The sequence below is a fragment of the Cannabis sativa genome, chromosome 4 (assembly GCF_029168945.1).
Source record: "Cannabis sativa cultivar Pink pepper isolate KNU-18-1 chromosome 4, ASM2916894v1, whole genome shotgun sequence".
NCBI lineage: Eukaryota > Viridiplantae > Streptophyta > Magnoliopsida > Rosales > Cannabaceae > Cannabis > Cannabis sativa.
The window spans coordinates 4,963,343-4,986,320 of record NC_083604.1 but is presented as its reverse complement, the minus strand read 5'-3'; the positions used below and the strand labels follow the sequence as shown (position 1 = coordinate 4,986,320).

The 22,978-nt window shown below is 31.5% G+C and overlaps 1 protein-coding gene across 2 annotated transcripts; it reads right to left on the bottom strand.

Annotated features, from left to right (window-relative positions):
• Positions 1 to 4,772: 4,772 nt before the first annotated feature.
• LOC115712801 (glutamate--glyoxylate aminotransferase 2) lies at positions 4,773 to 9,666 on the bottom strand. 2 transcript variants are annotated; one of them, XM_030641171.2, is made up of 14 exons: positions 9,188 to 9,666; positions 8,191 to 8,387; positions 7,982 to 8,047; positions 7,786 to 7,903; positions 7,489 to 7,570; positions 7,289 to 7,376; positions 7,016 to 7,174; positions 6,632 to 6,805; positions 6,392 to 6,523; positions 6,059 to 6,124; positions 5,906 to 5,970; positions 5,496 to 5,587; positions 5,235 to 5,391; positions 4,773 to 5,124 (listed from the first exon to the last, which is right to left on the bottom strand). In XM_030641171.2, the coding sequence occupies exons 2-14, from the start codon at positions 8,305 to 8,307 to the stop codon at positions 4,995 to 4,997; spliced, it is 1,446 nt and encodes a 481-aa protein (XP_030497031.1). In that variant the 5' UTR covers positions 8,308 to 8,387; positions 9,188 to 9,666; the 3' UTR covers positions 4,773 to 4,994. The 2 variants fall into 2 exon arrangements, with proteins under 2 accessions (XP_030497031.1, XP_060970801.1); XM_061114818.1 differs by having other exon boundaries at positions 9,196 to 9,559.
• Positions 9,667 to 22,978: the final 13,312 nt, after the last annotated feature.

The following is a 22,978-nucleotide window of genomic DNA, read 5'->3' as shown; positions in this document are numbered from 1 at the left end:
TAGCCATAAGATAACAGTCTTCTTTGGCAAATATACATATCAACTTATCTGCTTGTATGGTCGAGCTGTCAAGAGATGTTTACTGTTGCACTTGATGTGTATTTTGATCTAATTTTGTATATAGCCCTTTTGTAAAAACTTTTGTAACATGGGATCCTCGAAATAGATTTTTAGCGATGTAATCTTATTCATTGCTATGGTTTTAATTTAATGAAATTTTTATTATTATCGCAAATTTTATTAAATTGTTAACTACTATTACAAATTTACATTTCAAAAGCATACAGGTGGCAACTTTAGGTGTTAGGGCATCACACACTTACATTTGGGTGTATTTTTTCTTTTCTTTTCACAAAATAAATTTGAAGAAACCCTAGAATCAAGCAAGCAACAACAAAATGCATATATATTCCAGTAATACCATGCATGCAAAAACAGATGCATGCAAAAACAGATGCATGCAAAAATATGATAAGGAAAATCAAGAAAAAGCTTAAAAGAAAATGACTTACACATTGATGTGTTGAGAGTTGAATTTCTTCGCGGAAGACGTTTGGATGGAAGGAAAGCTTGCACAACTTGAAGAACAAGTTTTCCTTTTTCTAAGCTCTAAGAGTTGAAGAACTGGTAAAAGGTCTAAATGAACTTGGAAATGCCTCTTATAAACCCACCAAACGGTAGTCTCAACATAAAATTGAAATTAGATTTCCCCTCCAAAAATGCCAAAGGGTACAATCGTTAAAGGAGTAGGGGTGTGCAACCGTCAAAGCACATTCCCTCATTTCTCGGTTTTTGAATAAGCATTAAATGTTGAGATTTGAAGAGACTAAAGAAGATACGCACGTCTCGGGTAGGGTAAATGTCATCTCTAGTACGACATGTGAACTCTAACACGTGTTACCCATCCAAGAAATATGCACACCTCAGAAGTCCCCATGCGACCAGCAACTCTCACGCAAACTTGAGGGGAAAATGTTATCCTAATTTTTGCACAATGTGACGTGGCAGTCAGTAATGTAACACGTGTCAAGTATGTACACAACAAGATGTGGTATATTCACTTAGGGTTGTCTTCAGAGATAAATCGAGCAAATTCCATGCCTTGTATTTCTCCAAGAGAAGTGAATGTGCCAAACCGAGTTCCATTCTCCATGTAGAGGCATGCGATAACTGAAGATCTTCTAAGATATTTTCTTTAAATATCTCATTGATTGTAGCTTAATTGGAATCCCTATTTTTATGGGATTTAGTTTATTGAGAGAATCGTGGGATATGATATTTGGTTTCCAAAATTTTTCTACTATATTCATATTACATTACCTCTTGTATATTTCCTATAAATAGTAGAATCATTCCTCTGTGGAGGGGATCATTTTTCTAACTTTCTAAGAGGTCTTACGCTGCTAAAATATTAATAAGATTTCTCGAGAATATTAAGAAGGCTAATTGGCAATTTTTTCCCCTGAACTTTGACATATATCAAATCATGCCCCCTGAACTTTTTTGGCCGTTAAAAATTCCCCCTGAACTGAGATTGTTAGATTTAAGGACTTTTGTCTAATTTCATTCAATTTTACTGTTTCACTGATTGTTTATGTACTAAATCATGCTCCCCAAACTTTGATATCTACCAAATTATGCCCCTCAAACTTTGATATGTACTAAATCATGCCCCCTAAACTTTCATCCATGTTTGAATTTTTTTACTAAAATTAGATAAAAGTCCTTAAATCTAACAATCTTAATAGTTTAGGGGGAATTTTTAACAGCCAAAAAAGTTCAGGGGGCATGATTTAGTACATGTCAAAGTTCGGAGGAAAAATTGCTAATTAGCCTATTAAGAATATCTCACCTGCTCGGATCTTGCGATCTTAATTATTCTCTAAATAAATAAAAATGATACCATTATCATGGGATTGAACCTCTATAAATTCCTTGTGTTCTTATTTCTTTATTATTATCTAATTAGTAATTGATCTTTCAATTTTATTACTTTAACGACTCATCGTCGTTGGCTAAAAGCGAGATCAACAAAAGTCATTTATATTATTAGGAAAAAAAAGTGTCTTTGTTGTGTAGAGAAGAGAATGTTCGTCTCTTCCTCTGTGTTTATGTAATTTGTATTGTTTGAGTCTGTACTCAAGTCTACAAAGAAGAAGAACAACAGTGCTACCTTCGGAAGAAGGTTCTTCAAGCTTTTGGGAGATAGCTTTTCAAGTCTTGCCTTGAGAGGAAGCAAGCACTCTTCAAAGAAGATCGAAAGAGTTCAAGCACTTGAAGTTTTAGCAAGATTCGTTTGAGAATGTGGAATACATCAAGCTTGTGGCATATAATAAGATAGACTCTATTTATGTATAAGTCAATTACTTTGTATTTTTGAGACCTATCTAATGAATTTATCTCTGGGCGTGGCACCGTGGACTAGTAACAATCGGCAAGGATTGTTGATACCATGTATAAAAATCTTATGTGTTTTTATCTTTTCTGCAATGTTTATTTTCTGTTAAATTTTCCATTTACATAATTGTATTCTGTAGCTACAGAATAACTGTTTCACTATCAATATTCTTATTTTGCAGTTAATTAAATTAATTAATAAATTAGTAATTTTAAAACACAAATATCATTGTACGAATTACAAAGTGTGGAAAAATATGATTAAAATTTTCAAATCACGTCCCCTGAACTTTTTAGGTCTTTAAAAATTTCTCCTAAACTATTGAGATTGTTGAATTTAAGGATTTTTGTTTGATTTCATTTAATTTTGCTAATGTGACGATTGTCCATATATTAAATTGTGTCCCTAAACTTTGATATTTACCAAATCATCTCTTCTTAACTTTAACATGAATTAAATTGTGCTCTCAAAATTTTTATTTATGTTGGACTTTCTTTAATAAAATTTGACAAAAATCTTTAAATTTAACAATTTTAATAATTCAAAAGAAATTTATAACCACCTGAAAAATTCAAAATATAAAATGCAGTTTCGTGTTTATGATGTTTTTGTAATCTTTTGTTGAATAAAGGTGTGAGTGTGTTGGAGAATGTCACTATAAGAAGAATTATCAAACGAATATTGTTTTGTAACAACATTTTTAAACACCTCTTTAATTACTTAAATCTTGTATGCATGTAAGTTTTTAGTTGCTTTTGCAATAAAGTAATAATTTTGTAATGTCAATTCATCTTTTTCTACTTTCTAATTGAATAGTGAAGATAATTTTGTATTCAATGTATGTGTAATATCTTAGAAAGGCTGCCAAATATAAAGTGGAAATATGCTAATTAATTAGGATATATCAGCACATGCAACATAACAAAAAATTTCTTTATTGTGAATAATTTTATTATTTTCTTTGATTATTATTAGTATATTTTCTACTTTTATTTTCGACAGAGATGCCCTGTCCATCATCCAATTCCAAAATGTCAGAATTTTTGAGACAGTTTCCTCTGCGGGTGCATTAGATTTTTCAGATTTTCGTTATCATTTCATACTCTTTATTCAAATGATTCCATATTCTATTCTATTATTAATTTCAAATATTCATTTCAGATATGTTCAATATAAACTTTTCTATATAGAGTTGGTTTATATAAATTCTAAAATATTCATTTAGTTGTAACTTGTAACACACTATGCGTATATGATATTCTCCTAACAATATAATGAAATTTCTCTAAACAAAAGAACACACACAATATAATGAAATTCTCAAATATCAAAATAACAAAATTAAATTCGAGAAATTTATCATAGTAACTCAAGTTAGATGAGATATAATTTATAAGAGTTGATATAATTTTATAGCTGGCACGTAGTTTTCAGAATTATCAAAGCTACCGAAAGTGTGGAAAAATGATCTGCACCACGGGTTCGGGTCTGGGGCTAGGCCGAGGCCGGCGTGACGGCGTCTGTGGACGGGCCAGTGTCTGGGGATGAGTTGGGTCGGGGTTCAGGATCGGGGCTGGGTTTCAGGTCGAGTCCAAGGTCGGGACCGAGGTCTGGGCCAGGGTCCAAGTCCGAGTTCAGGTCCGGGCTGGGTTCTTGGTCCGGGTTCGAGTCCGGGGTCTAGGTTCAGGGTCCAGACCAAGGTTCAGGGCCGAGTCCAGGGCTAGGTCAGGGTCGGGTCTAGGGCAGGTACAGGTCCAAGGTCCAAATTTGTCTCTTGTTCATATAGGATCTCAATATTAAAGTATTTTTCAAAAAATAAATAAATTAAAATAAAATAAAATATTTTTTATATTGCGATTTATTTAAAAATTATTTTTTGTTCTCATTTCTATAAATACTTTTTCAAAAATAAAAAACAAAAAATAATGTCCTCTAACCTTTTAGAAAACAAATATTAATTCATTTTAAGAATGGTTATTTGTCTCTTCAAGAATTTTTTTCAATTCACTTTCCAATAAAAAATGTTAACGAAAACATGTCAAAAGTTTCATTTTTGTGTATATTTCATAGAGTAATGATATAAGCACACACAAATCACACTAACTCAATACACATTTACATAACAAGTAATTGCTTATGTTTTTTTCAACCAAAAAAAAAAAAAAAAATCTGCCATTAGGAAGTCAAAATGGTAACTTCAGAAATTTCAGTTTTAAACGAAGGGTGTGACTATTAATAAAACTTGGTCTAAAAATATCTACTTTTCACCTGAATATTAAATTCTCAATGTGTAACTTTAAGAAAATAATAATAACGATCAAGTTATAGACTGTTTTAGTTTTGGTCAAGCATGATCTAAATCTAAGCCACAAAAGGATTAAAGTTAGAATTCAGATAATAGAAACTAATAATAATGTAGTGTATATATGTTTCAACAGAATGAGGTTCATAGCCTTTGTGATAGGAAGAAAATAGAGACAGATAAAGAAGTATTTTCACAAGTATAGAGATGATATATAATATAATAAAATTAAAGAGCTACCAATTGCTGAGTGATATTATAATACAAATTGGTTTTGGAAGGATTAAGGATTTTTCACATCCTTGAATAACCTCTATGGTCTTCATACTGCTCCATGAACTCGTCGTTGAACTTCTTGAAACTCGACATGATCTCTGGCATGTCTTCCTCGGCCGGCAAGATGGTTGTCCTCAAGTGGAACATGCTGCATAGACATGTCAAATGCTAAGTAAATGGTAACAAAGTTTTTCTCTAGAAAGTGACCAAAGTTTCAAAGTGAAAAGGTCTGATATGTTGAAATGATGAAATTATTACCCGTCTTTCTGTCCAAATCCTGAACCGGGGACAGTTGAGATCCCGGTGGCTTCCAAAAGCTTGAGACAGTAGAAGACATCTGGAACTTTTCCAGCTGATTGAGCAGCCTCTATGGCTTTTGGTGGTAATCGAATTTGTGGGAAAGAATACATTGCACCTGAAACAAAGTTTATCTCAATTATTTTTCATGGCCGCCGACGATATTGAAAAAGTCCTTATTAACAAAGTGAAAGATATTCTTTTCTTTGTTACAACTTTTACCTTCAGTGAAATTACAAACCACATTTCTGCAGCTGTTAAATCCATCAGTCATTAACTTTGCTCTTCTCCTTAGTGATTCAAGGATCCCTTTGCTGCATGTTTTTACATGTTATAATCATAAGTACTTGCAACTCACAATAAATATCTCTAGAAATGTGAGACACTTCATAACATCTAATGTAATATTTCTTCATGTCCTTCAAATGACAAAGAACCAAAAACATATAAGTGGCGTTTAAGTTTTCGTGTGTGCAGAGCTGCGCAGGATTATGGCAATAGCATGTTAAAGCTAGAAGAGTGGTAACTAATATCGGATCTTGCATATATGATCAAACCTTTTCAAAATGCAAAATAGTTCACACAGTGCCAAGACATTTAATTAGATGAAATAGAATTTCAGCTAAGATTACCTTTCTCTAACGAATTGGTCGTATGAAATATCTCCAGGTTTGAGAGGATTGACCATCAACCCCATCTGTGATCAGACAAAACAAGTGTAAATTTTCCACTGACATAATTCAGACATAAATAACAAAAAGAAGAATTTCTTAAATATCACTCACAAATATCTGTGCAGGAACATTGGGACTCAAAGATACCGAGGCAACTTTGTAGATCTCCTCTACTGTCTGCATAGAAAGACATGAACTACAATGATTAATGATAATCGAGTTTGGAAGTCTAATAGATGAAAACAACAAATGATCCTAGCCATGCTGAATTTCATTCTCTACAAGTCAATTAAAGGATTTAAGAACATAAACCACAAATTATAATTAGAAAAATGGAGGATTTAAATTAATCCAACACTAAAATCTGTATTAGAATCCGCAAACTGTTGGTAAAGTCTTGTTTCTATTTGGTTATTATCTCAGTATAATTCTGATATTTCTAACCTTTGGAGGGATGTTGGTCATCTCAAAATATCCACCTCGCTGACCGCATTCACCCCAATATCCTTTGGATACAGTGTGGAAAGAAACAAGCTGGACTTCCTTGCTTATTGGCGCTCCCATATTCGACAAAACCTTTCATAGTTATCAAAGTTGGACAAAAGTAGAAAACAAAAACAATTTAAGCTGGTACTCAAGCAATTACTCTTACAATTAGATGATGGAACTTAAAGTTATAGATACCTTTCTTGCACTGATGAAAGGGCGCGCATCCTGGTATATGTTCTGCTGATAAACCTCATCTCCAAGCAACACCAGACTTTCTTGGAAACAGAAGCTTAAGATTTCTTTCAAATTTGCTTCACTAAGACATTGACCAGTAGGATTCCCGGGGTTAATAATCACCATTGCTCTTACCTGCTCATATATCACAGTAGTTTTAGCACATATTGAAGATAAATGATGAGGGGTTAAAGGGATCAGTGAATCTTGAAGGAAATTAGAAACTTATTTAGCCTATTCAGATTGAAATAGACTTTGCCAAATGCCAATCCAGAGTTTGAGCCCATGCTTCATATTTTAAAAGAGCTTTCTTACATTCATTATAAAGAGGAAAAGCATACTCACAGTTATTCCTTTGGAGCGAGCCGCAGCAACTGACTCACGAAGGTTGTTAACATCGAGACCCCAATTTGCACTCTCCTCTAGATAATATGGAACAAGAGAACCACCGAATAGAGAGATTGCTGCTGAGTAGAGTGGGTATTGCGGGACTGGAACCAAAATCTGGTAGAAAATACAAACAGTGAACATGTAAAAGAAAAGTTAAGCCAAGGAACAAAGAAAAGGAGAATTATATCATGTGCATGATTTATTTTTTCTTCTACAAAGATGAATTACCCCATCCCCGTCACCACGTATGATAGTATTTAATATCTGCATCACACCTTTGCTGGCACCATCGGTGAGAAATATGAGTTCAGGATCACTGTTATACAGAACAAACAACAAAAACTAGTTAGTTTATAACTAGAGAGCCCAACTAAAAGTTCAATAAGTTTTATTCAGAAATGGAAAATAATAGAAGATGAGATTATGACCTTGGAAACCCATCACGCCTTCCAATGAACTCTGCAACTTCCTTCCTGATCCCAGGAAGACCTCGGGAATCACTGTAGGCACCTAGGAAAGTAAAGAACAACAATTTTTTATACTATCAGTTTATGAAATGGAGCTCTTCACTTTTAACAAGTGACAACTGAATACAAACTCCAAATCTATGAAAAGCCAGTTACAATCAAAGGTTTACACTGAGGTAAATAACTAGGAGATAAATATGTCGGAAATACTTAAGAGTGAATCCTAAAGTTACTAGGAACATAGAGAAATAAAAGTACCTAGACCACCGGAAGTCAATGAAAGATAATGCTTAGCTCTTGCAATTGCATCAGCAGGAAAGAGGAGCCCCACATTAGGATCATCCAACAGAAATGGAGCTTGGCATAATGCAACCACCTACAACAACCATTATTTAGTCAATTTGAGAATAAACAAAACAAAAAGATAATGATTAAAGTAGAAATATTGACGAACCTGGCGAGGAAATGTCAGTGGCTTCTGTCCTAGAGCGTGAGGATTCCCAACATTGGTGAAGATAATCTACATTATGTGAAATGTAAACAGTTAAAATTGATCATTTTCATTTTGAACACTAAAATACAAAGATAATGCTTTATTGAAAAGCAATCCATTCCAATTTTTATATCAAGAGCGAAAATCCAAACAAGGGACCGAAACTATACCTTCTTTCCTTCCTTCTGGAGCTCAGATGCTCGAAGATACAGCTCGCCTCTAACAGCATACTGAACCTTCTTCACGTTTTCATTCAGTGATTCATAGTCTAACGCCTTGAGCGGCATGGTGATGATAGTTTAAATTCTTAAAGTGTTCACCCCAATACAAACGAGGAACTAAAGTAGCAAAACTACAAGTTCCTTAGCTGAAACAATGCAGTAAGTAATTACAGTAACAAACAAGACAGGTCCCCCACCAACAGTGTTACAGTCACATATTTAAATATACCAAATAAATCAAACAAATCGTTATTATCGATGTTTCAAATACTCACGATTATTATGACAAATTTCACAAAGGATTTGATCATCGATTAGGTGAAGATGACAGAGGATATTAAGCAAATAAAAGCAGGTTATGGGGTAATCTACTCCAAAGCCTATGATTTGAACCAATCAAAAGGAGATTCAATTAAGAGCTACAAATTTTATGCTAATTATGATTTTTTTTTCTTTAAATTTTTGACATGTACGTTCCCAAACTTTTTAGCAGTTAAAAATTTCCTGAAAACTATCATAATTGTTGGATTCAAGAACTTTTGTCTAATTCTGTTTAATTTTACTCCTAAATTTTATTCAGTACTTCTAATTCCTTTTCCCATAGATCAGTCAAACACAAAACAACCATCACCACCCAGTATTAACAGAATTACAAACCCCATATAATCAGAGAAACATGCAATTTTATCTAAGAGCACACAAAGCCCAGAAAAGTTCCAAAAAGAAATGCTTTTTCGTTTTATAAAACAAAAATAAGACAACCCAAATGCTCGAAAACACCCCATATGAGTAATCGAGAAACGATAACAAGAATTAACTCAATCTGACAAAAACCCATTTAAGCTTAAAAGCCAAAACAAACAATAAAAGGGAAAAATAACTCATACCCAACTGCCAGTCCACAACCACAAACAACAGAAATCAATCTAAAATTTAAAGCAGATACCTTTGAACCTGAATATGGGTTCACAAGACTAGGGGTGATGCTTGCTTGCTCCTACCGTAGGCAGAGTTGGGGAATGGTTAAGAGTTTATAGTCTGAGTCTGACCGCGCATAAATATAAGTATGCAAGTGTTGTCACATTAAAATGTGGCGTACATGAATGCATTGGCAGCACCAGAGCCACTGAATTATAGTAAATGGATTATTGGTAATTTTGCCCATATATATTTGAGCCGAAAGGGATAAAGCTCTGAAAAGAAAATGTGGTGTAGCTTCAAACTTGTGAGTTCTGGTAGATAACGAGACTTTGAGGGGAATCTCCTCTTTCTTTCTATGTGACACAAAATAAAATGTTTTTATTATTAAAACATTGGAGTAGCAATTAGCATTGGTCCCTTCTTCCTTTGATATTTGATTGCTTGACTTATTTTATTTTTGACCATATGCAAAGTAGTAGAAGTAACTTCTTCTACATATTTATTGTTCCATATTTTTCTTTGTTATTTATGTATATATTTGTTTGTTTTGTAGTGAGTTCTTAAGGTCTAACTCTAACTTTGGTTAGGTTACACCAACCCTTTAAATTGAGTATACTAATTTGGCTTATATGGCTCATTATCATATTGATAATGTTTATAGTTCATTGAAAAAGTAGTTTTTACATGTGATAATAATAATTATAATAATAATAATAATAATAATAATAATAATAATAATAATAATAATGAATTAGAGAAAAAGTGTGTGGTGTTTTTAGATGGAAATGTGGAACTCTTTGGTCATATATGGGGAAAAAATGCTACATTGTGTTATAATTTATATATACTATATAATGTTGATATCCAGAAGATTTTTTTTTTCTGTTTTTCTTGAAAAGTATTTGGTAGGCTAAGCTAACGAGGAAAGGTCTCTCAAGCTTCAGGAATAAGAGCAAGCAAGTCTAGTTTTGTTGTGTAAGTCACTGTCTTTATTCGATTTGAGTTGATAGATTTGATACATATATAGTAAAGAAAAGCTCTTCTGCAGGGAAATTTCCTAATTTTGAACGAAAGAATAGTAAGTTTCTTTCCTTGCTACTTGAAAGAATGTCTTGGCACACTTATACTAGAAGTCAAAGAAAGTGAGCCTGCACAAGTTGAATTTTTTTTTGAAAATAAGCGTGAATGTACCATTAATAAATAGAGTTAGACCTCTCGGTCATTACATAAAAGATTCTCCAGAACCGAAGAAACCAGAATAATCCCATACAACTTGTTAATAAAAGTCCAATTAGCCACATTATGGGCTGCAAAATTACAAGTTCTGTTAACATACATGAAATTACAACAAGAAAAGGAGGGAGAGGACTTAACACAAAATGAGATATAATTGTCAATCGCCCAAAGACTCCGATCCATGGAGAGCATTGATAACTGATCTCGAGTCACTCTCAACCAAAATAAACTTAAAGCCTTCCTCTAGAGCCAGCGAGACCGCTGCACAACAAGCCGCTGCTTCTCCACACAAAGCATCCGAGAAATCCAAACGATCCGTGTGAATCCGGACCACCGAGCCAAAATGATTTCTAGCTACCACCGCTAAGCACATACTTTCTGAACCCACCCTTACATCACAGTTCAATTTTATCCAATCCTGAGGAGGCGGTTTCAAACTACTTGTTTGTGTTTAATTTTTCTAGCTTTCATTATTAGTTTTTTGTAATAGATTAAGATATAGATTAGTAGGGTAATTAGTATTAATTATTATTATTTGATGATTATATATTAATATTCATGATGTGGGTCTCATTTTTAAAAAATGGGCATGAGATTTATAATTTTTTAATTTCGGAGATTTTTATTAAACTCTAAGTGTCTTATTTATGTTAAATGAGAAATTTACAATTTTTATAATTTTAGCTCGATGACAATAAAAAATGCAATAAATGGCTATTAGAGTCACATGGGGTAACTTAAAACCTTTTATCTAAGAGGGACAATCATATGTTTGATTTTGCAATATCGAGATTAGGCTAGATTATAGTGTTGGACTATTTTACCCATAAGCAATTTTATTAGTTAAGCATTACAACAAACGTAAATTTGGTATTTTTTTTATTTTGAGGATAGGTGGATTATTCCGCTAAGTGGCAGCTGGTCAATATTTAATAAATAGATAAAACTTAAGTTTATCTTTACTTATCTAGACTAAGCTATTAATTAAAAAAAACCTAAGTTGACAGCAAAAATTAATTCTTGCCTTCTCTCTCTCCCTTTCAGCTCACAAGAACTAGAAGAAAACCAATCCACCTCATCAATTTTTAGAGATTTCAGCAAAGTATTGAAATGGTTCAAGCAAACTTAACCCCTGAAAACCTTTATCCTTTGAATTCTTGAGGTTTTGCTAGGTTTAAGCATAAAAAATGGAAATTAGTTTCTGTCTGAGTTCATTTGGTGTTGTTTTAGTTTTCAGGGTTAATTCTAAGTTAGTTAGAGCTGGTTTGAGGGGTGTTTGGTGGATTATTGAGTGGTTCAATTCAAACTTGGTTCAACATTGACATATTTTTTCGTTTTTGTGTATTTTTGCTGCTGCTTTTGCTTGAAAACTATTCTTGGATGATATTTCAAGTATTTTGGAAAGTTTGGTTGAGTTTGAAAAAAAAATTGAGTGAGATTCGAGGTTTTTAGGATTTTCTGCAGATAACCAGTTAAACGTTTCTCCAAGCAAGACCTTAGAAACTGGTTTACCGGTTTCAAATTTTGGCTTACTGATTTTGGCAGTTTCTAGAGCCTTGGTTTTTGTGTTTTCTCGATATTTAGAGTATTGTCATGTCATTTATCGATATAACAACTTCTAGTATTGAGTTTAGGTCCCTGAGAAGGTTTCAACAAATTGTTTACCCCATATATGTGATTGTGATATAGGGCCTCCGTTCAGCGCATGATTTTCTATTCAAGTCGACTGGTACACTTGAATTTAAAAACGAGGTAAGACTAGCATCGAACACATATATGTATATGTGTATGTGTATTGTATGCATGCTGTTATGTGATTCATATACTACCAACACTATTACAGTAGTGGTACTGAGTGCATTGGTATAGTATATGATGTTCAACGTGTACAATCTGGTGTTACCAACACTAGTTTGGTTAAGTATGTAGTGCACATGGTACAACACTTAGAGGTACTCAGGGTACGGTTCAGCTCTACCAACACTAATACAGTAATGGTACTTATTGCATGTGGTACAAATGTCGTACTTTTATTAAGAACATTCTTGATCATCATCCTACCGTTACTAAGCATAAATCATAAAAAAAAAAAATCAAATTCATGTTTATCATTTATAATACACCTAAAATTAGGAGTGTTTATCATACCACAGTTAATGTTTTTAGACCTATCCATATCTGATCCAATTATATATTGGATGTTAGATTTTATTATCTCATCCGGTCCAATTAATTTCAGCCATTTAATCGATCCAACATGGATTTTAGATTGGATCAGTTTTATCTATTAGATGCATTTCTTGTATATATTTTTTGGATTGAATCCATCAAATCTAATAAAAAGGGTAAATTTTTTATATTTTAATTTTCATATATACATATATATTTTAAGTATGACAACATATAATTTAATTATTCATCTAAATTAAATCAAAATACTAATTAATTTGATTAAGTGTTGGATGCATGTATTAGATTTTTGGACACCTCATCCAACATCTGATCCGATCTAATTGGATATTCAAAAATAACATCTAATATGATTCGATCACAATTGAATATCCAATATTTGACGGTTGGTTGTGATGGGATGGTCGGTTGCAATTAGATTGGATGTATTTTTATGCACACCCCTACCTAAAATTAAATAAAATCTCTGTAATCGAAGAATTATAACTCAAATGCCTATTTTTAAAAAATAAGGCCCACATTACATATTATACATGTTTATCGAGTTTTTCAAAAAACTAATTATTAAATGTAAGAACTAAAGAAAATACAATTCAAAGAGACATATATGAAGAAGACACTCATATATTTTACATGATATTTTGGACATTAATGAGTCTTAGACACGAGTCAATATTATTATGAGATTGCCTAGAAAAACCTAAGGGAATACAATGAGTATGAACACTCTATTCTTTTTTCGAGCAAGTAAGTCAAGAATTTTTAATCATTTGCATGAATGATTCAGTGAGTATTTATAGTGTTATAGAGCTCATAAGATTTTACAAAATAATACAATGACTTTGGGCTTATTAAGTAAGCCCAACCCACGAGGCATCTTGTGTACTGTATGCTGATGTGGAGGCCTTATCACGAAGTTAGTTGCTCATACCGTGTACTATATTTATGGGTAATTAATGACATATTAATTACTTGATAGCCAATTATTTAGTTCCCTTTTTTAGTGAGATATCATCCTCTCACCGAGATTCTAGGAAAGTAATTCCTAATCTTGTGCGATTTGGCAAAAATGAGAAACTAATATTGGGCTTCCGAATACACGCCAAGGACCTCTTCCAAATACACGGAGATAGACCTTTTGGATGCTGACTAGGCTTGACGGAACCTAGCTTAGGTGAGTTATGTTGTTGTTCTCTCGAAAAGCAAAATTGATCCCGGACTCGGGCCAATTTATGTTATTTGAGCCCATTGATAGGCCTTAAGCTTCTATTTGGAATCCACGTGTCTTTTGCTAAAAACACGGATAACAATACATATATAATCATATAACACAATTATCATACTAATTTTTCTATCAATTTCATATTCTAAGTATGCAGTCATTACAACTGATTAAGAAATTAATTTGAAACAAATTATTGTTATTTGTAATGAGTTTGTCAATGTTACATTTAGTTTTTGTGTTAAAAAGACTAATGGGATGGTTACTGTAAAGAACATATTTTTTGTTTCTAAAAAAAAAAAAAGAAAAGAAGAAGAGGAGAATCGTCCTGTTACAAAAAATCTTACTTTTAGTCACAACAAAATTTATGATTAAAAGTAAAAAAGTTGTGGCTAATTATAAATTATTATTTTTATGTTGTGTCTAAAAGGTCTCTGACTAAATGTATTAGTTATAAAAATTACAATTTATTGTGTGACCAAATATACTTTTAGCTAGTCATAATACTTGTTGTGACTAAAAGTAAATTAGTGACAACTTGTATCTAAAAATTATATTTTAGTTACAAGTAATTTTTTGTTGTGACAAAAAAGTTATCAATAAAAGTAGTTATTTTTTGTAGGATGTACTTTAACAATTAACTTATTTTCTATTCTTCTAATTACTGTAATGGTCCATACGTATATTCTAATTCTATAATAAAGGCTTTAGTGACTGCATGCCTAATATACTTTAATTAAACTTGTAAAAAAGAAAAAAAAACTTTAAATTTTGTACTTAGACGACTATATATATATATGAAATATTGGTTGAGTTGAGTTGAGTGACACATCAATATTGAAATCCATGGTCGTGATGAAGTGAATGAAACGTCAAACATATATGATAATGAAGAATTTGAAGATTAATATTAAAAAAAGAAAGAAAAAAAAACACTATTATTAAAATTGATAAATTAATTATAAGCCACACCACCACGTAGATTGACTGACTTAGTAGTAGTACTGATCAATCAATATTATTACTTAATAATAATAAATAGTACAAACAAATTAACAAACTTAGTCTAATTACGATGACATTTTCTTCTGCTTCGTTGTGATCATCCGATGATTCGGCTGGAAAGACTTTGTCTCACTTAGGTTGTATTGTTTGGTGGGAAAGATTGAAAACATAACAATATATAAGAATGAGAATAACAATAGAGTAAAATAAAATTTAAAGATGCATAAAGAAAATTATTAAATTTAAAATTTTTCTTATTTTATTTTAATATGAAATTGTCAATCTACTAAAATAGTGGAAAATATTTCAATAGTACTATACAACCAAACAAAAGGATTAATGAAGTAAAAATTAATTGATTCATTTTTATTTTATTACTTCTAACTAATTTTGTAAATATAGGTTAAATTTTTTTGACAATACGTGAGTTTGAAAAGCATGAGTACGACCCGATATGAAAAAATATGACACTAGATATATATAACATGTATGATGTTGTAAATTGGCACAATACGACATGATAAATAATCAAAAAACACGACACGTAAACATGAATTGACTAATTAATTTGATGGCATGAAACTTGAAAGTACGACACGTTAAAAAGCTTGATAATTTCATAATAATTAATATTATAAATTATGAAAATGATAGTAAATATTTTAATTTTAAAAATTATAATTATTTTTTTATATGATTATGTAAAATTATTGTAAAAAATTATATAAAAATAATTAAAGTTAATAAAAACACATATAATTTATTAGTTAGCTCAATAATCGTAATAAAATAACAGTATGAAAATGAGAAGCATGTCTATTTGAAAAATTAAAAAACAGATTAATCTGAACAAAGTATAATACAAATTCTAGCAAAATATAAATATATTAAGCATATACAAAGCTGTGTCAACCTATACTCTATAAGATACAAGTACAATAAATTATGGACTGAATTAACACGTCACGTAATTATTTTCAGCTCTAGCCTCAACTAAAGGTAATCTTAATTTAGGCATAATATTTAGAGAATTGTTAAAAAATACTATTAGTGTCTAGCACCCTCCTCAATATAATACAACTATTGGTGAATTTGGGTTTTGCCGAGGCTCTTGGAGTGAAAGAGGTTCTTAGTTGATCAATAAAGAACTCAAACTTCTTTAACATTACGGTTGAGACGGATAGCCTTGTCACGATCCAAGTTCTTCAGAGTTGTATTGAGGAGTGCAAGGTCTTCTTTCTACTTTGAACAATGTTAATTTTCGTTTTGTTAAACGATCTGTCAATCGTGTTGTTCATGCTTTTGCTCGAGCCTCATGGTTATATGTTGATCGTAGTTATTCGGGTACTTCTATTCCGAGTAACATCCTTGATGTAATTATACAAGAAATACTTTAATAAAATACGTCTTTTATTAAAAAAAAAAAAAAGTATCGGGTCCTATATAATTTAAGAATATAATTTTTAGAAAATATCTCTAATTAATCGTGAGACGCCACCTACCACGTACTAATACCTAATAACAATGCTCTAAATAATTAGTTATTCACCAAAACCATAATATAACACCATTATAATCTATATATAAAGTATAAATAAACTTTCAAACTAGACTTGACTTGACTTCTCATCAACAAAATATATATTTACTTATTTACTATAGATATATTAGGTCTTCCTCATGACCATACTTATCACGACAACCCATATAATAAACAACTCACACCCCATCACACACGTTATTATTACTAATAAACTTTTCCTGCAAGTTTGTATTTTCCCAATATATATATGTACCCCATTTTTATATATTATAGAAAAATCATACCTTCAAAATGAAAAAATTATAATCGTTTTAATTTTTATTTATATATTTAAGTCTTTATTTTGCTAATGTTGTTTATTTTATATTAATTGTCTGCAAACACTCCTACATTACAACTATCTAAAATATCAATGATCACAATTATGTATACATAATTTATAGGAAAAGACATTTAATTAATTGGTTAAAATTGAGTAATGTTCGTACGTACAATACAAATTTGAAAAGCTAATAGAACAATTATGCATCTCTCCAAAAGATACATATAAATACATGCCAGCTAATCTAATCAAGAAAAAAAAGCACTCAATAAACATAGAATTTGTATACAATTGTTTATTAATTTGACCATCTATTTTATTTAAAGATATTACAATCAAACAATAATTAATACTTATTACTGAATTATCAATAACAATAGATAACATAAAAATAACACTATGAACCATTTGATCGAGACACCATTCAACACATGAGGAAGCATCAATAATGCCTCGGCCATGAAAAAGTGAAAGAAAATCTGTTGTCTCTAAGTTAGTGTATCCTTCCTCGCCTACTAATAATTTTAGTACACAATATTTATACTTATTTAACATATAATAAATTCCTTAACAAACTTTAAATTAAATTAATACATGTAAAATAAGTATAAATGATGTGTCCTGAAATAATTAGTGGGAATAAGAAGGCACTCCAATTTAGAGATAGAAGAATTTTTTCGTGAAAAAGCAACCATAGATTAGGGTTTTATGAGGGAGAGGGGAGTAGTTGAATTGAATGTGAGAATCTTTGTTTTTACAAAAATACCTTCATTTTTTTTACATAAATTTCAATATTGTATCTCTTAAAAAAAAAAAAAAAAGAATAGCATGCATCGTGAGTGAGAGAATAAAATTAGAAAATAATTCTATCATTGAGCAAGCATAATTAAAAATCATTTTAGTGTTTAAAAGTAAAAATGAAAGTTACTTTGTTCATGAGTTTAGGGTTTTAGCATTACCCTCAAAAGTTGGTATTTATGAGTGATTAGTAATTAATTTTTATTATAATTATTAAATTAAAGTTCAAAGGATTTTTGCCCCTTGAACTTTAATATGTAACAAATCATGCATATTGAACTTTTAAGGTTGTTAAAAATCCCCTTTGAACTATTGAGATTGTTAGATTTAAGAACTTTTATCCAATTTTAGTAAGAAAAGTCTAACATAGATGAAAGTTCAGAGATCATGATTTAGTAAATGTCAAAATTCAAGGGGCTTAATTTGGTAGATATCAAAATGTAGTGAGCATGATTTAGTACATAAACAACCATTGAATTAGTAAAATTGAATGAAATTTGACAAAAAATTTTAAATCCAACAATCTCAATAGTTTAGAGAAATTTTTAATGGCCAAAAAAATTTTAAAAATATAATTTAGTACATGTTAAAATTTAAGGGAAGAAAATCCAAATTAACCTAAATTAAAATAAGAAAACTAGATGTATAGAGTTTGTCACTGAATTACTAGCTACTGTAATATTGGCAAGCCTGACTTTTTCTTTTGGAATCTTATAATATTGAAAATATGTATGCATGTGTCAGTTGACAGCTTAGCTAGGGGTTGATCATAGAGCTATTTGGTCACCAAGTGTGTTGAAGTTATTCAACAACCTCTTATATATACTAAAACATTTAACACTCAATTTCATCTTAAATTAATCCCAAGTGCCACAACTAATACAAATAATATTTAGTACTTAATTAATTGTAGTCAAAGTTAGATAACACTTATTTTAATAAAATAGAGCATCTTAATTATTATATACGGTTGCTAGCTCCAATTCCCTGGATTTTGGTATAAATTTCCTAATCATAGTTGCATATATAATTAATCACATCAATCAACTTTTCATATTAAGAGAGAAGAAAGAAAAAACACAAAATTAATAAACCATTCTAAATGGGAAAAAGATTAACATCATTATTAATTGTGGTAGTGTTCTTCTTCTCATGTTTTGGCTTACATATTATTATTCCAGCAGGTAATATAGTATTTCATTTCATTTCATTATATATGTATATATATAATCTCTTACATGGTTTCTTAATTATTATATGTATACAGAAGGTGTAGGAAAATTCTCAAAGAGATTTACATTTATGGTGTTTAAAGATGGGAGTTACATTATTAAATGTGGAAAATCTTGTACAGAAATGAGGCTTAAAAAGAGGTCAACTCCATCACCACCAGCTCCTACTAGGAACTCCAAAAAGATTCATGCCAATACTCATCTATCTTATAATATTCCACTTTCACCACCCACATTGCCTCCATTGAAAGGCCTTAAAGCTTTTCTTGATGAATCTATACCTCACAAGTAATTATTCATCATATTTGTAGATATATATTTATGACATGAATACTTATATATTGTATACATTACAATTGTTATTATTATTTGCTAAATGATTAGTGGTTGGTTTCATTTGCAATAATAAAATTGGCATGATTAAATTTAATATGATGCAATAGTTTTCTTGTAATTCTTTTATAAATTCATTATGAGAAATTTAATTATACATTGGATACAAAGGCAGTTCAAAGTCTGTAGTCCATCTCTCAAAAGAGTTGTTCAGGTACACCACTACCTATTTTCCCATTCTACAAAAATATTTAATTACTGTAAATTTTTTTCTTCATAAATATACATGTTATAATTTTTTTAAACTATTTATAATTTTTTAAAAAATTCTTAATAATTGATTTTATCTTTTTTTTTGAAGCAATAATTGACTTTATGAAAAATAAGGTTCTTGATACGAAAAAAAATATTTAAATTTTATTTTTAATACTGTAAATTATTCAAAAAATAATAATTTATAAGTCATTCTAAATAATTAAATCATAAAAAAAATAGACTAAATATCTAAATAGATTAGGGTTTAAGACAATCCATTTGAAGGTGCATCAGAAAAAAATTCTTTACTTTTAGTAGAAATTATTACACAAAGTATGAAAAAATTTAAAAACTTTACTTTTTTTATATAGCATATTTTTTTTATTACATTTAGGTTATAGACTTTTACAAATCTTTACATTTTTATGGTTTAAAATATGTCACATTTTTGTATTTTCATATTTTTTTTGGTCAAATTAAGTTTCTACCATTTTCCTTTTCTGTCAGTACATGAGATGATATTGAAATCGTCGAGTCCTTTATCTCCTTCATCCTCATCTTCTTCCTTCAGCCCCCCGTGGAATGAGATCAGAACCAAACCTTCTCCACTGGGAAAAGCTTAAAAAGGAAGCTCAAGCAAGATTTCCAAGAAGAACTGGATTAGCAGTCCTCGGATCACAAAATTGCTTCCATTGCACTACACGATGCTCACCAACACGGATCTTCCTCAACCCATACCGTTTTTGGAGATTTCACCTACTGAAAAGAGGGTTTGGTGGCTAGTTTTAATCCTTCTCAGGATTTTGATTGCCTTCTTCCCTCGCCCAAGCTTAATGGGTACAAAGGAGTTAAGGAAAGAGCTGACCATGGCTCCAGAGATGGTATTTCGCCTACGGCTAGCCCTGAAACTCAGCATTAAATGTAATTTCATCATAAACCTATGTGATCTTTAAACTTGTTTTCGTCTCAATTTTGGCAATGTGATTTAATTTATTAATTCCAGACTATATTACTTTTTTATTCTTCTCACAGATGCTTAAACCATCCCCAGTCTCTACCTCTATCCCATTAATAAACCCTATTTTGTATCAGTAAACAACCAACAATGGCGAAAGTATAGGTAGGATCACGTACGACGGGCTCGTCAATTAGTAGTGGTGGAATGGCGCAGAGGTCTCTGAAAGATATGGGCAATGAGCATTTCAAAGCTGTGTTAGAATTAGGAGATAAAATAAATGGGGTTCCATCTCAAAATTAATTGGCAATGGGAGGAGTAGCCCATTCATCTTATATATCACAATTTATTTTTATACATTAGCAATGTGGGACTAACTCTTAATACACCCTCCTCACATTTGGGCCTGAAAAGTGTGGGTATAACGAACGACCTATAAGAGACCACAGGACCGAACGTGACATTTGAAAGGATCCCACAAGGCCAAATATCAAGAAATTTGTGGGTGTACACGTCGAGAATTTGTGGATTTTGAAATAGGTCAAAGACTCCAATACTGAAAATTGGCACAAATTGTCCGAAAGGTCCCAAATAGAGGTTAAAGGGGAGACAACAGAAGAATCTGTTTAGACCGGCAACACTTTGGCTTACAACGGATCACAAATGACTTTTTGGACCGGTGGCAATTTGGGCTCACAACGGATCACAAGAGGCTCTGATACCATGTTAGTATATGGGATAAGATGAATGTGGTTCCATCTCAAAACTAATTGGCAATGGGAGGAGTAGCCCATTCCTCTTATATATTCTATTATCTTTCCACACATTAGTAATGTGGGACTCTCTAACACCCCCCAAGATGGTAGCTATTTTATTTGCTCACCATCTTGGACAACTCGATCGTAAGCAACTCTTTTTTGGCTCACTATCCCTGATCACAAGTGACTCTTTTGCTCTACTTTTTGGATCAATATTTTTGAATTTTTGGTCGCTCTTTTTTTTCGCTCACTATATATATCCCCGAATCACAAGTGGTATTTTTTTTAACTTTTTGGCTCTTATTGGATCAGTTTTTTTTGGATTTTTGGTGGCTCTTTTTTTTTGGCTCTACTTCGATCGGGGTTTTTTTCGGGGGTTGGATAGCGCTAGAGATTTTTTGTTTGTTTGTGTTTGCTCTTATACCATGTTAGAATTTGGGATAAGGTGAATAGTGTTCCATCTCAAAATCAATTGGCAATGGGAGGAGTAGCCCATTCATCTTATATACACAATTTATTTCCATACATTAGCAATGTGGGACTAACTCTTAATAAGCTGTGAATTATCTCAAAGTTCCTGCTCTCTACAAATCCAGTATATTTAATTTTGAAAAAAAAAAGTGACTGAAGCTAGTTTTAGTGGTAAGGGAGGGATGGAAAAAAGAAAAAGGACATAGTTCGAAACTTTAAATTTTTTAACATTTAATCCCAAAAATTAATTTTTTGGGGGCCAAAACTACTTAAATTTTCATTATGTTTTGCTTTGTACCCATCCGTCCAAAAAACATAGTTAAGTGCCACGGTGAATTGTCCACGTGTACACACTTATACACGTGGCAAATTTTAGTGGTCCACGTAATATAAATTTTAAAAAATAATTATTAATATTTAAAAAATAAAATAAAAATATTTGTTTTTAGTTTTCTTTTTCTTTTTCTTTTTCTTATTCTTTCTCTGTTTTTTCTTCTTTTTCTACTAAACCCCCTCCCAGGCCCTCTCTTTCTCTCTCTCGTCTCACCACTGGAGCCAAAGCACCCAGGCCGGAGCCGAAGCACCCAGGCCCTCTCTTTCTCTCTCCCAATCTTCTCCTTCCCAAATCATCTTTTTCTCTTTCTTGTCTCCTCTCTCTCTCTCTCTCTCTCTCTCTCTCTCTCTCTCTCTCTCTCTCTCTCTCTCTCTCTCTCTCTCTCTCTTCGTGGTGGTCGCCGGAGTTGGTTGAGAGATTGGGGAGAGGAGGAGGTCGGGGCTTGGGGATTCCAATTTTGTGGGCTCCTAGTTCGTTAGTGGCTCCGACGCCGCACAAGAAAAGAAAGGGGGGGGGGGTCGGGTTGGTTGTCGCCGTTGTGCATCATGAGAGAGAGAGTGTGTGAGGGGGGTTGGGTGCTAGGGTTCGCTAGGGCTTTTTTAGTGAAGAAGACGAAGTAAGGAAAAAGGAAAAGGAAAAGGAAAAAAAAAAGAAAAAAAGAAAAGAAAATATTTTTTTTTATAATTTTTTAAATTATTTTTTATAATGTTTTAATAATTAATATTACGTGGATCACTAAAAAATTGCTACGTGTACACGTGGATAGTCCACCATGACACTTATAATTTTTGGACGGAGGTGTAGAGATAAAAACGAAATGAGAGTTTAGGTTGGTTTGCCCCAAAAAATTAATTTTTGTAGTTAAGTGTTAAAAATTTTAAAATTCAAGTGGTTTAGCTGCCAATATCTCAAAATTGTAATATCATTATGCTACCCTAAAAATATCAAAAAAAAAAAAATGTTTGTATTTAAGAATTTAAATGAGTATCTTTATAGAAAAAAAAAAGAATATTAATGAGTAATTACAGTTACATATTCTATTTCATTAAAAACAAATAAATTAGATATTTGTTGAAAGAAAAAGAAAAAAGAAAAGGAAAAAAAAAAACATTAAGAAAAAAACATAATACTCCAAACGGTGGCGTTTTGACTGTAAAAGCAA

Excerpts from the sequence above, each read along its gene's own strand:
- LOC115712801 (XM_030641171.2), bottom strand. The coding sequence starts at position 8,307 with ATGCCGCTCAAGGCGTTAGACTATGAATCACTGAATGAAAACGTGAAG. Across the intron at positions 8,048-8,190 it reads TCCAGAAGGAAGGAAAGAAG|ATTATCTTCACCAATGTTGG; the intron begins GTATAGTTTCGG and ends CACATAATGTAG. Across the intron at positions 5,392-5,495 it reads GGTTTGTAATTTCACTGAAG|GTGCAATGTATTCTTTCCCA; the intron begins GTAAAAGTTGTA and ends ACTTTGTTTCAG.